This window comes from Octopus bimaculoides, chromosome 1, assembly GCF_046866305.1.
Source record: "Octopus bimaculoides isolate indiv1 chromosome 1, ASM4686630v1, whole genome shotgun sequence".
In the NCBI taxonomy this organism is placed as follows: Eukaryota; Metazoa; Mollusca; class Cephalopoda; order Octopoda; family Octopodidae; genus Octopus; species Octopus bimaculoides.
In genome coordinates this window covers 28963641-28977553 of record NC_142928.1, presented here as the reverse complement: position 1 = coordinate 28977553, position 13913 = coordinate 28963641, and the positions used below count along the sequence as shown (strand labels likewise).

The following is a 13913-nucleotide window of genomic DNA, read 5'->3' as shown; positions in this document are numbered from 1 at the left end:
GCTACGCATCTTCTGGAAAAAAGTTCATGCATCAGTTATTTACATTTTGCTGTATCTATATGTGAGAAGCATTGTATTTGTATGTAAATTTCATATGTTTGGGTGGTGAGACACATACACAAGGCCGGTTATTGTGCAACAACATATTGAATCGACCCAAATGAAAAATGGAGTCGATACTGACAGAACTTGAACTTCAAAGTGCACTGATCTATGAATAATTCATTTTAAAGCAAAGAAAATATTTCCCTACTGCATTCGTGTGGTTTTCATACAGGAATAGCTATAATTAAAACGGCGCGTTTCTGTCTTCAAGGTGACTAAAGATTTTTTTTTTCTTTTTCATCTGTTTAATACAAAGTTATTATTGTGGACTTGAACGCGGCACATGAAGCTATTATATAATCTACATATTTTGTTAATTCTCATTGAGTAATGCTACAAATCAATATAAAATCCTATGCATTATCACAGTCTTTTAAGCCAAGGGGATTGCGAAGACGTGATTAACCAACTGACATTCCTGCGAACAATCCTGAAATTAATTGCTTTGCAGCTAATGTGGCTCAAACGTTGATAACGTTGAAGAGTTAAGTATCACTCGTAAATAGTCAGGAAATGTTATAATTCTAATAAAGTCACCAAGTAAAGCAACACCTCAAACTGTATTAACAGTGTTTTCATACTTAATCCTTGCCTATTAACCTTCATCAATGCTTAGCCTTCCAGAGTATTCTTTCGTTTTATCTTATCAAATATATCACGGTTACGTGAAACTTCCTATGATAGAAAGTTCTAGAAGAATGCCATTCGAGTTAACATTCTAATTTACAATCAGGTCTGCTTCACTTATATACTTTATACCTTTGGGGAAATTGGCTGATGCCTAAATTTTCTATTGTTCCTTATCCACAACTTTAAGATGCTATACTTTACTTCAGATGTTGGTTCGTTTCGATTGCTGCTATTCTTGTTTCTTAACCATGGGTTAGCACTAATCAAATAGACTTAATAACAAAGACATTGTAATCATGACCATCTTCAATTCTACTCAGATATGATATAAAACTACATTATCCAATGTGTCCTTCAGTGGCATAGCAAAGGGTCTCAGCAACTGGGAGCAAGGACGCATTTGGTGCCCCAACATTAATTCATAGGCATGAGATGTTAGGGAAATTTTTTTATCCTTTTGCAATTGTGTCTAAGGGTAGTTTCGCCACCACGTTCCCCGTTACCATTCCGCGTTTTCCATTTATGATTGCAATTATTATGTAAGAGCCATTTGGATTCCACAGCTTTCAGTCATTGGATATCGACTCCAGTACTTGACTGGTATTTATCTTATTGACTATGGAAGGATGAAAAACAAAGATAAATTTACAGTGATCTGAGTTTACAATGTTAAGGAATATAATCAAGTGTTACCGTAGTTTTTCCAACTTTCAACAGATCCTGCCAATCAAGTCTAACTATAAAGTTTTCTCAGCTACATCGTATGCATCATTTTTCTTTACATTTTTTTTTTTCATGGTTGTATAATATTAGTTAGATATCTTTCACATAAACAATTCCAAGACAAGCCTACACCACACCACCAAAAATAAGGGGGAAAGGAACAAATGACAAATTACTTTCATAGGATTAGTATAGAAAACGGTGTTTAAGTTAAATAACTAAAGTTCTACTTTGCATACCTTCTCTGGATTTTTGGTGTTAGAGATAATCGTTCAGGGCGGGGTGATGCGGATGGGGCCAAACGCCAGGCAGACAGCCGCAATCTCCTAGAAAGATAAACAGGACTCTAGTAAGAGAGCAGAAAGAAATCTCTAGAGATTCATACAGTGTCTGTTCCTCATCTAACAAGCTAAATTTACTTTACCATCCAGAAAATTTCCTATACAGAAATTCATTGATGTTTGTGATGTGTCATTTTTATTTTTTTATGTGCACTAAGCAGGCTGTCGCGATGTCATCAGAGATATTTTCTGTGAAGAGCGGAGAAGAAGAGAGTAGTAACAGTAGTAGTAGTAGTAGTAGTAGTAGTAGTAGTAGTAGTGGTAGTAGTAGTAGTAGTAGTGGTGGTGGTAGTGGTGTACATAGCAGGTGTGCAGGATTGTAGGATATTATGTAGTTCCTATCGAAACGCAAATATTTGATGAGGGTATTTAGTGGTAAGATATATAGATATATGGTTGTATGAATGCATGTTTGTATATAGTTACACAAATACACAAATGTACAACATACATACGTAGTATAACGTTTAGTTTATGCAAACTAGGAAAAGAGTAATCAATATGCGCAGTACAGTTTATGTGTTTCGGTAAAATCGATAACTCATTGCGTAGCTATTTTGAGTTTCACGAGTGGTGCGATCATTCAGGCATATGTGCGCGTTTTTGGACACACAGATAGATAGATAGATAGATAGATAGATAGATAGATAGATAGATAGATAGATAGATGTACTGTATACATCATATTATGTGTAAGGTTTTGCATGTGACTAAGAGTGTGTACATATGAATGGAGAGACTTTTTTAAATATATACTTTGGTCTGTTGCTTTAGTTATATATATAGATATGTTCTAAAACCAAACGGGCGTATGTATGGTCAATGACTTATTTACATCAGCCCAAAAAATGTCTATTTAATGTGTGTATGTGTGCGTACATATATTGGCAATTACGTAGTACACCATTCCATTCACACACACAAACATATATATAATTGGTGGAGCGAATCAGAGATAAGGAGTGGGAAAGGCATGTGTCTATATGTATGTATGTATGCATTTATATCTGGAATATATAAGTAACGATCTCAGCTTAATTGCTCTGATATAGACTCGAATCCTATTATTGCATGCGCATCTACTTTTCCAACAAGGAACTTTTGTGTTACACTAAAACTTCCGGATTAAATGCTTATCGCAATCGTTTTCTTCCAGAAACATTTCTATTAGAAACTTCCCTGAGTCCAGGACATTTTCTAGTTTCTAACAAACAAATGCAAACATTAACCACAGTTATCTCACACATCTCTCTTCATCACTTAGAGTCCCTCTCACTCTCTTTCTTATTGGTTCTAGATTGGATATATCTCTAGTCATAGATTGGCTTCTTAAAGGTAAGCGACGTGAGTACTTCAGCTCTTTAACATGTTTCAGCCATCAAGATTATGAACATGCCGAACATCACCTTAAAAATTAGAACAAATGAATTAAGGAATTTCTCGAACTATCTTGATATTTCAAAGCTCTTTGCTTTGAATTTGGTTGATTAAACATTAAATATCTATTATTAATATTTTATTTTTATTACTATTTTAAGAAGTCTGCAATTTTTGTCTTCAATGGGTACATTACAAGAAATGTGTGAGAATTGTTAGACCTAAACTGTAACATTAACGTTGTCTGTCTCTGATCAGCGATGAAAAATGAGAGTTATTAGTGCATCGGCAAAGGAATAAGTGCAAAGGAGCACAACAATACCGGTGATAACGTGCTAAATATCGACTCGTGCGTGAGATTTGGAAAGAGAGTACTGTGTTTTTCTTTCTTAAATATAAAATTCGTTAAATTTCGCTCAGCCCAAAAACAGAACACAAAATGCGAAAAGACTAAGAATTTTTATATTTTCCTTTTTGTAAATGACTTCATTTTAAAGTCATCACTGCATTCCTGATTTAAGTTTAAGAAGGAATAAACAAACAAACGAACGAATAAATCAATATAAATTATAATAAATATAAATAAAAGATAGCAGTAATATAATAAAAGTGTTTATTGAGAGTATAACATCTAATAAATGTCTGCTTAAAACTAAGAAAAAAACCCCCAGAATTTCCCCCACCACACTCTCACAAAATTCCATACACAGACCACAGTCCAGAGCTTCTGAAACATTCTTGTAAGTATAAAGCATACATATACGCAAAAAGAACATGTATATATATATATATATATATATATATATATATATATATATATATATATATATATATATATGCAGAGTTTGGTTTTGATTAGATTTTCAGTCTACGTCAAAATATTACTTCATTCACATATACAGAGGAACATAAAGCCACACATTCACACGCATACACACGTACAACCGTAATGTCTGTACAACATAACCGAATAGACGAATTGTATGCGTCGAAATGAGTATGCACGTGTGTGTATGGAAATCGAATCGAAGCGTCCATATACACAGGCCTCCGCACGCACATAAATACATATATATATATATATATATATATATATATATATATATATATATATATATATATATATATATATATATATATATATATATATATATATATATATATATATATATATATATATATATATATAAATATATATATATACATATATATATATATATATATATATATATATATATATATATATATACATATATATATACATATATATATACATATATGTATATGTGTATATGCATTTATACATATATATACATATAAATATATATATATATACACATATATATATAAATATATATATACATATACAATATATACACATGTACGTTTATATGTCTATGCATATATGTATATACATATATATATATATATATATATATATATATATATATATATATATATATATATATATATATATATATATATATATATATATATATATATATATATATATATATATATATATATATATATATATATATACATATAGATACATGCATATATATATATACACACAGACACACTCAGCTCGTTTGTGCACTTATCCGACATTATATAAAAGCGTACATTCATATATACGCAAGGTTTTGTGCAAGCAATTAAAAACTGTGAGAATAGAATTAATGTCACAATGTAATACATTAAATACAATATATATGTGTATGTGCATGTGTGTGTGTGTGTGTGTCTGTATGCATGTATATATATATATATGTATATATATATATATATATACTTATGTATGTATGTATCTATATCTATATATACATATATAAATATGTATATATATATATATATATATATATATATATATATATATATATATATATATATATACTCATATGGATGTATGTAAATATATTTTGCAATAAATCCGCCATATTTTTTACGCACTCGCATCATCATGAATATGCTATAAAAAATATTTATATATATATATATATATGTATTTTTCCCTCCTCTTTTATGACTCATCAGACGTCTCGTAAAAGAGATGATCCATCAGTCAACCAGAACATGGGTTGCCTTTAGGATTCATGTCGTAGCTACTGTTTAAAATAAACAAACAAGTAAAAAAAATGCATAAAGTAATAAATAAAATAACAAACAATATTTTCTGATAAACTTAGGCTAGGAGTTCTATTAGCAATACATACATACATACATACATACATACATACATACAAGTATCCATGAATATAGTAAAACTTATATACATATATATATATATATCATGTATGTTATTTTGCTCGATTTTTGTGTTGTTCATGTTGCTACTGGTGTTGCTTCTGTCACTGTTTGTACTTTATCAAGGAATTTCCTGTCCTCTCCATAAAGTTGCACCTCACAAGTAAAAAAAAAAAAAAAAATGATAGGAGACCCCTTTTTTGCTATTCAAAATTTTTTATCTTGACTCTAAAAAAAGTGGGAGAGAAATCTGGATTGTATGAAGTGATTGATTATATCAATCAAAAATACGTTGGTGGATTCGATGTTTAGTTTAAAGAGATATCGTATGCTTAAGAGAGAGAGAGGGAGAGAAAATATATCATAGAAATGGATGTAGGGTGGTGAGACATGATCAATCAGACAAACAATGGAGTAGATGAGAATGAGTTGGGGGAAACAGATAGTAGACAAACAGACAGACTGGCAGATTATAAGAGGAGAGGTATATGAGAAAGAGGCAAACAAAAAATGCTTTTTAAATGTAAATAAGATGAAGTCTCTGACACAAGAGAAACTTGGACGAGAGATGGGTGAACAAGAGAGAGATTAAGGTAGAGAAGGCTAAACAAAGCTATGAGAAAGAGAGAGAGACATAGTGGAAGGGAGAGGTGGAGAGGTTAGTGTAGAAATCGAGAGATGAGCAAGAATTAGAATGAATTTGAGAACTGAGATATGTAGAATCACAAAGGATTTAAGTAAAAGAAATAAAGCATTTTTTTCCATTCTCTCATTCTCTGCCATGTACACTTATTTTTTTCAATTCTTTCTCTGTTCTATCTATCTATCTGCCTATCTGTCTGATTCAGAAAAGAAAACTTGAAAAGCGTTGTTCCTATCACTATTAGCAACAGAAATCGTTCGAGATGCCTTAGCACAAGACTGAAATTTGTTTCTTGTAACTCTACACAGGCAGTGTTAAAAAAAAAAAGAAACCAGAGAACACTGATACAACCAAAGTAAGAAGCCAATAAAACGACTGGATGAAATAGTCTATTATAGGTCAGTAGGAATGCTAGAAATATCAGCTCGTTTTCATGCTCTGAAAGGAGAGGACACATGAGATAATGGAATATTATAGTCCTGAATGCATTCTGTTGGAAAATAGATTGGCGCTGGTCAAAATTGAAATTACTTTGTCATAAACCTGCTTTCCCAATTCTAGTGTAAGGTCAACAACCACAATATCAAGTGTAAATATAATGATATAGCTTCTACAACTATACATCATCTGTCGAGATAAAAAAGAAAAATACTGTTTCATTCTATGCAATGTTTCACTTAGTTGTTTTCTATCAGGAGTTTCGTTTCTTGATGTGTATGTAGTGCTCACCAAGATAGCAACTAGAAACCTTATATTTCTAAGCTTCGAAATAAAAGTTCCGATTTCGAGACCCGTCTAGTACTATGTGCACATCATGAAATTGAATGCGTGTTAAAGATTTCAACTCTAAAAATCTAAAGGGGTCGAACTGTTGAATGAATGGAAGCAGTAAAACTGTAATATCTCTAAAATAAGGTTAATACTACAGAAATAAATTAAAATTGCATTAACTATAAACTTTAAAATTCATATATCAAACAATATATATGTACATATAAGTATGAGTGTGTGCATGTTCACTAGCATCATATATATATATATATATATATATATATATATATATATATATCCATATAGTAATAGAAAAAAGAAAGAAGAGAATTCCGATTACCCCCACGTGGTGAGTTGTATTGCAATATATATATATATATATATATATATATATATATATATATATATATATATATATATATAGTGATGATAATAATAATAACAACAATTATAATAATAATAATAACAATAATAATAATAATAATAATAATAATAATAATAATACTCAGACAAATACATAACAAAAATACCAGGACTTACAAATATATGTAACATACAGAAAATTGCACTACTGGGTACTGCACACATTCTACGCAAAACACTTTCAATACAGTAAACATAAAAGCACCACAGCAAACCACAGCACATACCCAAGGCGCACAGAGCTGCGCTCGGTAGTGAAGTGAAAGCACGTTATAAAAATAAAACTACTGAACAATAATAATAATAATAATAATAATAATAATAATAATAATAATAATAATGATAATAATAATAATAATAAAAGAAGGAAACCTGTCGGCTACCACAATACTCTATCATGTAAAATATATTAAAACAATGTAAACTGTGCATTTTCCTTGTTTTATTATATGTCATTTCCCTCAATTTTAGCCCGTACAAATGTGGTAAATAATGTAGTTCTTAGGGCCATTTGAGGTCTCTTTCTAGCATGTGGCGCCCTTACTATAATTATATTTATGTAATTATATATTTTGTATTAATTGTTACTTATATGGTTTATTACGTGCTGGCTACTTGATAAAATCGTATATAGATTTTATACTTGATTATAAAGATATACAGATGTGTGTATATGTATATATATATATATATATATATATATATATATATATATATATATATATATATATATATATATACAGAGAGAGAGAGAGAAAGGGAGAGAGAGAGAGAGAGAGAGAGAGAGAGAGAGAGAGAGAGAGAGAGATATGTACATACATAGTGATATTGTATTCTACATAATGTGAAAACACTTTTACACACAAAATTCTGTTTCCATAAATTACAGAAACTCAATATCTCAGCCATTGAACTTCGATGAAAATTATAGGGATCCAATTTAAGACTTGAACGCAAAATGAAGTCACTGCCAAATAGAGCGGAACACGTATAACATATTTAACACAGTTCTATACAATCCCATTAGTCAGTATATGTTCCACCGCCCATTCATAATTCGAAAATATAAGTTCACTATCTCGATCACTTATGTATATAAGCCATTCTGAAAGTATATTCTGCATTCAGCGACTGTAATACTTTGCTATCGCAAACAGCATTCTTGAAGCTGACCCAGAGTCTGCAACTACAAATAAAGGTTTATCTGTTCTAACCACTTCCTATTTTCACAGCATCTAGACACGGCCGGTAGATGTTACGAGAAAATATCAGTAATAAATAGGTTTATAGCCTATATAGCTTCAACAAGCATACATTAATGAAGAGCTGCTGAATGAAGCAATAAAGATATGTGCACACACGCGTGTGCGCGCGGAAATAGAACAATCATAGACAAATATATACCTTTCTACTTATATACAAAAAAGACTAAACATATATGTATGAAATGGCTATTCACTCGTGTCCTGAGAGACCAACACTTAAAAGTTATAACTTCACATACACACACACACACACACACACACACACATACACATATATATCTTATCTTTTACTTGCTTCAAGCAATAGACTGTGGCCATCCTGGAGCAACGCTTTGAAGTGTTTAGTTGAGAAATGTCGGGACCAGTTCTTGTTTTCTTTATTTCTGGTGTTTTTTGCTTTTTTTTTTTTAGTCTGGCACTTCTATCGAGTTCATTTATCGAAACGCTAGATCACGTGGATGGTAAATTATTATGGCCCGCAGAGGGACTTGAATCGGCGACGCTCAAATTTCATAAAGCGGCAATCCTTGAAATGTGTACATGGATATAGGCAGCGTAATTCTTGTTCACTACAACATCTAAACGGTCGGTGCTACGATTCTCTGTCTACATGAAGTAAACAAGTGACAAGAATTCATCTTAAATATAATTCATAAACGAAGTATGCAGATTTTATCGCAGCCAAGAGAGAGAGAGAGAGTATAGGATTTCTGAATGAGAGAGTGTGAATCAAAAAATATTGAGTTAACGGGAAAATTAGTAAGGCAGAGATAGTGAGTATATGAGTGTATAAGTGAGAGAGAGAGAGAGAGAGAGAGAGAGAGAGTAGAGTGAAATAGAGAAGGAAAGAAAAGGAGAATGAAGAAGAGGAAATGAGAGAGAAGGAGAGGAGGACGAATAATATAGGCAAATTCACAGACAAAGTCAGACAAAGAGAAAGACAATGTTATACAGATGTATAAATGTATTCATATCTATGAGTGCTCACACATACACACATAAATGTATACATACGTATGTATATATATGTATATTCCAAGATACATACATACATATATATATATATACATACATGCACACATGTATATATGTGCATATATATATATATATATATATATATATATATATATACTTAAGGCATATTCCGTTAGGAGCATACTAAAATACAATATAAAGGTTGTCCATTTTCAGAATTGTCCAGCATTTTCTGGTAGTATTATTAACTACTTCCAAGTTCCATCGCAGGAGTGGCAGGCATAGGAGTGGCTGTATTGCAAGAAGCATGCTTCCCGACTGCATGGTTCCAGGTTCAGTCTCACTGCGTGGCACCTTAGGCCTGTGTATTCTACTATACTCTCGGGCCGACCAAATCCTCGTGAGTGGATTTGGTAGATAGAAACTGAAAGAAGCCCGTCGTATATATATATATATATATATATATATATATATATATATATATATATATATATATATATAGAGAGAGAGAGAGAGAGAGAGAGAGAGAGAGAGAGAGAGAGAGAGACGGATTGATAGATAGATTTATACATTCATACATACACACACATACACACACACACACTTATATATATATAGATATATATATACATATGTATGCATGCATGTATGTACACACACGGACACACAATTATTTGAACATAAACATAGTTTATGTGAAAACCTCCCCCGAGATAAAGACAAACGATATAATAGTGCAATGAAACTATTAAACTAAAATATTATATCCATTTATTATAAATGAATGTAGGTGTAATAACAGTTAAGTATCGATTGTGATCAATAACGTAATCATGTTCATATAGTGATTGATCTTCATTGATCCATGAAGTTATGTAGATATTTATGTATACCATGACTGCGTGCTTCTCTTTCTCTCTCTCTATACATATACAAATATATATGTATCTATACATACAGATATATATATATATATATATATATATATATATATATATATATATATATATATATATATATATATATGTATATGTATATATATATATATATATATATATATATATATATATATATATATATATATATATATATATATATATGTATATGTATATATATGCATCACACTAATATGTATATGTTCACACACACACTCACACACAAACGTTTATACATGTTCTATAAAATACATTGTAATAATATCTGAGCATTAGGCGAATTTATCATATATGCTTAATAAGATATTTAAAAATAAATTAAAGGGATTTCAGAAGTATGACAACTGCCTATGTAATATAAATGGAGCGAATTTTTGGAAGTTAAAACAAAATTATTCCATAAACAGCGCGCGCACACACATGCACACACACACACACAAACTCACACACACACATGAAAGCAGGAGACATGAAATCTAAAGTTGCCAGTTTATTGCTCTTCTACGGCATGAAACTAATAGTATCTCATATTTAAGTACTGACGCTTATTCGATGATATTTATCTTTCAGTGGATGGAGTACATTTTTTGGCTGATCCCACCAATAGCGTCATATATATATATATATATATATATATATATATATATATATATACACATGTAAAATCATATCATATACGTTCTATTACGCACGGAAACAATATGATTTTACTTTGATGTGAAAAGACCTTTTGCTGTCGTAGTATTTCCGGGAAAATGGTCTCCTCCTACTGGGTTGTGAATCACGTCATTGAGTCGTAGGATGCATGCATTTCTGCGTTTTTCGCATCGTTAGTTACGAGCACCAAAGCTGGTTTTCGCAGCCCGGATTGAAACACAATTTAAGCCATGTTTATACATTTTCAGCTGAGAAAAAAGAATTTATTTTTTTGTCCTCTACTAACACATTACACAAAGAAACACTCTTCTTATACGTGAGAAATATTTTTCTGTATTATCGATGTATATATATACTCCATTCATTTCTTTCTTTTTTGTTATTAAAACCACGAAGTTTTTGTAATATGCAAATTATGTACTCATTTTCCAATTTGTGTTATTGCAGCGTGTATAGATTCAGTATAATTCTTTAACCAGCACTTCCATTATCTGTTAGCAAGAGTGTCTGATGCCCATATCCACTTTAGTGTATCCACTGTCATTAAAAACTTCAGTTATTGTCGGGGAAATGCTGCAGTAAATATTGACTTATATAAGTATATCTTTAGGTAATGTGTTGTGTTAGGTACATTACTTTTTATTCGTTTTCCGGTGTAGATCACTACCAACTCAGTGACTTAACAAAAATCGCGCAGCCAAACATAATGCGCCTAAATCTGTCATTGTACATAATCTACATTTCATAGCATCTTTTTCTTATGTCATTTTCATAATATCGTTAGAATTTGATCCTGTGCAACTAAAACCAGACCAATTGTTTCTGCTTTTAGCCCAAAGTTTTAAGTTGTAATTGAATGAAATTGATTGACAAGGCCAGCATATTTGACAAAATACTTTATCTCCATATAACTTTCTAAGTGAAAATCTCATCAGGATTGAATCCCCATCTCATAATTTTGTAGTTATTAAACTATAAATTTGGTATAGAGAAAAATTATATCAACCATCATCTGCTGTCTTCCTAAAGTTGTGACAATCGGCTCATATTAAATAGCTCTGCTACTATTTTTAAAACATCAAGAGTTGAGTCGTTAGAGCGTAGACAAGATGACTTGCGGTTGTTCAAGTTAGTTACGTTTCAAGTGTAAATTCTGTTAGGTACAAAAGCATGGGCTAATTGCCCAATCATATGAACATTTACCCCAAACAAGAATTAGCTGCTCTGTACAGGTAGTACAACTAATATAATTAAGCTGACAGCTACATGCCAAGGTTTCATGTAGTACTGAATCAAAAATAGTTAAATGGAATGATGGAAAAGATAAAGTAGCAGACCCGCAAAACACTGTAAAATTGTAAAGACCCCCTTGCACCTAGAAAATTACCCTCTGAGGCACAAGTCTGGGGATGGTTATTTGTGGAGGACCAGCAGTTGCCCATGCATACCAGTCTCCCCTCTTCACGTCACCGATGTTGTCCAAGGGGGAAACAAAGACCGATGCAGCTTGGCACCGGTGATGTCGAAACGCATTTCTACAGCTGATTTAACTGGAGCAACGGGAAATAAAGTACCTTACTCAAGAACACAACAAACAACCCGGTCCGGAAATCAAATTCACTACTGCGTGATTGTGAGCCCGACACCCTAACCATTGGGCCATGCGCCTTCACACATACAATATGTCTTACAGTTTTTAAATTTCGTCGGCTTCATTTTAAAACACGCTCTGGTGAATTTTGCTTTTCACACAAAGGAGATTGATATATTCATACCAGTTAAGTACTGCAGTTGGTGAAATTAGCAATATTACTACACGAAAACCTTTTTAAAATGTAGCTAAACAAATAAGTACTGCCACATAATCCAGAAAAAAAGAAAGAAAAACGGAAAATGGCTTTTGGAAAACGGCAGTGCAACATTGTTCACAATAGCTTTTGTTAAGTCTACTCCAGTCTATTAAGTTTTATGGGACTAATACAAGACACATTACTAAGCCAACATATTTATTTCTACCACACAACCGGTTTTAATGAAGTTGATGTTGATTACGATGATGACTGTCGTGCTGTTGATGTCAATTGTAGGTTCGGTACGATGAGGAGGTACATGATAATGGTAACGACAATACTACTATCACTGCTACATTTCCTACTACTACTACTATTGCAGCTACTGCTGCTGCAACTACTACTACTACTACTACTACTACTACTACTACTAATAATAATAATAATAATAATAATAATAATAATAATAATAATAATAATAATAATAATAATAATAATAATATCAATGCATTATCTTTAAATTTTACATTTTCTTTGCCGTCATTAGTTTACATTGTTTTTATTATTCTTGTCATAACGTGGATATCATATGTAGCATTTTCATTTTATATATGTGTGTATATATATATATATATATATATATATATATATATATATATATAGAGAGAGAGAGAGAGAGAGAGAGAGAGAGAGAGAGAGAGAGATTCATATACATATACATATATATATACATATACACATACATATATATATATATAAACAAATATCAATATATAAATATATATATAATGCAATATTTATATATATTCACACACATGCGTTTCAGAATGTATTTTATTTTCATATATTTGATACGTATTTCTGCACTTCTCTTTCTTCTGTTCATGTATAAAACTAAAGCAGCTGCTCTAGGAATAATTGTTTCTAAAGTTTCAATATCTAAAATGTAGTTGTTGTGGCTTTATATACACCCCTTGTTGTTGCTCTTGTTTTCTAAGATGGCTGCGTGTGTGTGTGTGTGTTTCCCCCGT

The 13913-nt window shown here is 31.4% G+C and overlaps 1 protein-coding gene across 9 annotated transcripts in view; it reads right to left on the bottom strand.

Moving 5' to 3' along the window:
* The window catches only part of LOC106875241 (LIM/homeobox protein Lhx1-like), a 376403-nt gene that overhangs the window by 3518 nt on the left and 358972 nt on the right, over positions 1-13913 (bottom strand). For 2 of the 9 annotated variants that reach the window (XM_089349844.1, XM_089349861.1), the window contains one exon: positions 1698-1784. The exons of the other annotated variants lie outside the window; for them this stretch is intronic. In XM_089349844.1, coding sequence (XP_089205970.1) covers positions 1717-1784 — 68 coding nt within the window. In that variant the 3' untranslated portion in view covers positions 1698-1716. The remainder of the gene's footprint in view (positions 1-1697; positions 1785-13913) is intronic. 9 annotated transcript variants of the gene reach the window in all.